The following is a 3,513-nucleotide window of genomic DNA, read 5'->3' as shown; positions in this document are numbered from 1 at the left end:
GGTTTTGTCTTTGGGAACTCACGAGCAACTTCTCAGTGGGTCACCCATCATGGGATTGCTCTAGCCTCCTTCTCGCTTAACTTCGGAGTTCCTACGGAACCCGAAGCCAGTGAGCTCCCAAAGGGCTTCGTGCTAGGTAGGGATTGGAATATACATTTAAGGATCACTCCCCTAGGCGATGTGGGATGTCACAATCCACCCCCTTAGGGGCCCGACGTCCTCGTCGGCCCATTTCCAGCCAAGGATTGGCTCTGATATAAATTTGTCACATCCCGGCCCGGGGTGGATTACTTCCCGGACCCGCTGCACCACCTTAGCACAATATTGTCCTCTTTGGGCTTACCATTCCTTCACAGTTTTGTCTTTAGGAACTCACGAGCAACTTCCCAGTGGGTCATCCATCATGGGGATTGCTCTAGCCTCATTCTCGCTTAACTTCGGAGTTCCTACGAAACCCGAAGCCAGTGAGCTCCCAAAGGGCCTCGTGCTAGGTAGGGATTGGAATATACATTTAAGGATCACTCCCCTGGGCGATGTGGGATGTCACATTAGGGCCCTCCAAAACTCTCTCGCCAACCTCTAACCAACACAAAGGTGCACGACAAGACTTGCCATAAAGTGCCTCAAATGGTGTCATACCAATACTTGAATGAAAACTATTGTTATAGGCAAATTCCATCAAATCCAACCGCTTATGCCAAGGGTCACTAAACAGTAAAACTGAATATCTCAGCATATCCTCTAACGTTTGAATAGTCCTCTCTGATTGTCCATCTGTCTGAGGATGATATGATGTACTATAAAGTAATCTCGAACCAAGAGCTTATTGAAATGCTACCCAGAACTTAGAAGTAAACCTGGGATCACGATCCGAGACAATACTAACTGGAACTCCATGATACTTCACAATCGTCGATATAAATAATTCAGCTAATCGGCTTAAAGAATACTTCTCCCTCACTGAAATAAAATGTGTTGACTTAGTAAGCCGATCAACTATCACCCAAATGACGTCATAACCATTATGTGTACGAGGAAGCTTGTACACAAAATCCATAGTAATGTTTTCCCATTTCCACTGTTGAACGGGAAGTGGCTACATCAACCCAAAAGGCTTCTTCCTTTCAGCTTTAACTTGTTGACAAATGGCACACCTACTCACATACTCAACAATTTCTCTTTTAATACCCCCAATAATAAAATGGTTGAATGGTATGATACATTTTAATACCTCCAGGATGCATTGCATAAGCCAAACAGTGCGCTTCGTCCAAAATTTCTTTCTTTAATTCTGCATTATTCGGCATGTACATTTTGTTCTCCTGCATAAACATGTGATCAGTCTCCCGAACTTTGAGATCTTTCTTTTTCCCTTGACTTCTTGCTTCAATTAACTCCTGGATTTCTTCATCATTCATCTGAACCTTGAGCACACGATCAATTAAAATTGGTCTAACTTGGAAATTAGCAAGTAAAGCTTCTTCTCAAGCTTCCACCCCTAACTTCATTCCAGTGAACCTTAAATCAGCAAAAAGAGGAATATGACAAGCATATAAAGCATTAAGTCTAACTGGAGTCTTCTTACTAAGTGCATCAGCCACCACATTTGCACAACCAGGGTGATACTAAATTGTGCAATCATAATCACTTAGCAACTTAATCCACCTTTGTTGTCGAAGATTAAGATCTTTCTGAGTAAAAAGATGCTAGAGACTTTTATGATCCGTATAAATCTTACATTTTTCACCATAAAGATAATGTCTTCAAATCTTCAAAGCAAAGATAATGGCTACTAATTCCAGATCATGAATAGGATAATTCATCTCATGAGGCTTTAATTGTCGTGAAGCATAAGCAATCACCCTACCATGCTGCATCAACACACAACCCAGACCATTCAAGGAAGTGTCACTGTAGATCTCGAAATTACCGCTATCATTTGGGAGCGCCAAAATAGGTGCATGAGTGAGACAATACTTCAACTGTTGAAAGCTTCACTCACAATTATCATCCTACTCAGATTTAATATCTTTCCTTGTCAATCTCGTTAGTGGTAATACAATAACTGAAAAATCTTTAACAAACTGTCGATAATAACCTGCTAGACCAAGGAAACTCCGTACCTCCGTGACGGTTCGTGGCTGCTCCCAATTCTCAATGGCTGCTACCTTTTGAAGATCTACCAGAATACCTTAGACGGATATAACATGTCCCAAAAATGCCACTTGATCTAACCAAAATTGGCATTTACTAAACTTAGCATACAATTGGTGTTCCCTCAATCTCTTCAACACCAAATTGGGATGTCGAACATACTCTGATTTAGACTTAGAGTATACCAGAATATCGTCAATAAAGACAATGACAAACCTGTCTAAATATGGCTGGAATACTTGATTTATCAAATCCATAAAAGTTGCAGGTGCATTAGTTAATCCGAATGGCATCACAAGAAACTCATAATGACTATATCGAGTCCTAAAAGCCGTCTTAGGAACATCCTCACTTTTAATCTTCAACTGATAGTGACCAGACCTCAAATCAATCTTAGAAAATACACAGGCGCCTTGAAGCTGATCAAATAAATCATCTATACGCGGCAATGGATAACGGTTTTTAATTGTTACTCGATTCAATTGCCTATAATCAATGCATAGCCTCAAAGTCCCATCTTTCTTCCTCACAAATAACACTGGAGCTCCATAGGGTGAAGTACTAGGCCGGATAAAACCTTTATCAACTAATTCCTACAACTGAATCTTCAATGCCCTCAATTCAGCAGGAGTCATTCGATAAAGAGTCAAAGATATAAGATCCGTACCTAGAAGCAAATCAATAGTGAATTCCACATATCGGTCTAGTGGCAATCCAGGTAAATCATCAAGGAATACATTAGGAAAATGCCTGACTATTTTTACATCCTCCACACTACTAGGAGCAACATCATTCAACACCACATGAGTTATATATCCCTGGTAACCTTTTGATAATAACTTTTTTGCTCTCACAGCAGAAATAACGCCATGCCTCACCCCACTCTGCTCACCCACAAAAGTAACCTCAGGTAATTCAGGACGATGGAAAGTAATTGTTTTCCCGTAGCAATCTATATTGGCACGATTATAATGCAACCAATTTGTGCCCAAAATCACATCGAAATCAACAATATCTAACGGGATAAGGTTAACTGGTATAACTATATCTTCCACAATCACTGGACATCCTGGATACATCCTGGATATACACAATCAACATAACATCTCTCCTCTTTAGGCATAGCAAACTCTAAATCATACCCTAGAGGTGTAGGATGAGGTTGCGTCACTTGAGCAAATGTATGAGAAATGACAGAATGCGTAGCACCACAATCAATTAAAACTCTAGCAAAGTGACCAAGAATGTTTAACGTACCCATGATCAAGTCCAGATGATTCTGAGCATCCTACAGAGAGATATTGTTAATATGTCCCTGGGTTTGTTGTCGTCCCCTACGACCTCTACTAGCTTGATTAT

General features: G+C 40.6%; 1 protein-coding gene across 1 annotated transcript; it reads right to left on the bottom strand.

Annotated features, from left to right (window-relative positions):
* Positions 1-511: 511 nt before the first annotated feature.
* LOC137732928 (uncharacterized) lies at positions 512-3,233 on the bottom strand. Its single transcript, XM_068472171.1, has 7 exons — positions 2,822-3,233; positions 2,340-2,740; positions 1,863-1,982; positions 1,572-1,625; positions 1,232-1,418; positions 887-960; positions 512-778 (listed from the first exon to the last, which is right to left on the bottom strand). The coding sequence occupies exons 1-7, from the start codon at positions 3,231-3,233 to the stop codon at positions 512-514; spliced, it is 1,515 nt and encodes a 504-aa protein (XP_068328272.1).
* Between the last annotated feature and the right edge of the window lie 280 nt (positions 3,234-3,513).

Source organism: Pyrus communis, chromosome 4, assembly GCF_963583255.1.
Source record: "Pyrus communis chromosome 4, drPyrComm1.1, whole genome shotgun sequence".
Lineage (NCBI taxonomy): Eukaryota > Viridiplantae > Streptophyta > Magnoliopsida > Rosales > Rosaceae > Pyrus > Pyrus communis.
The sequence above is the reverse complement of the archived record's forward strand: the minus strand, read 5'-3'. Positions and strand labels throughout refer to the sequence as shown.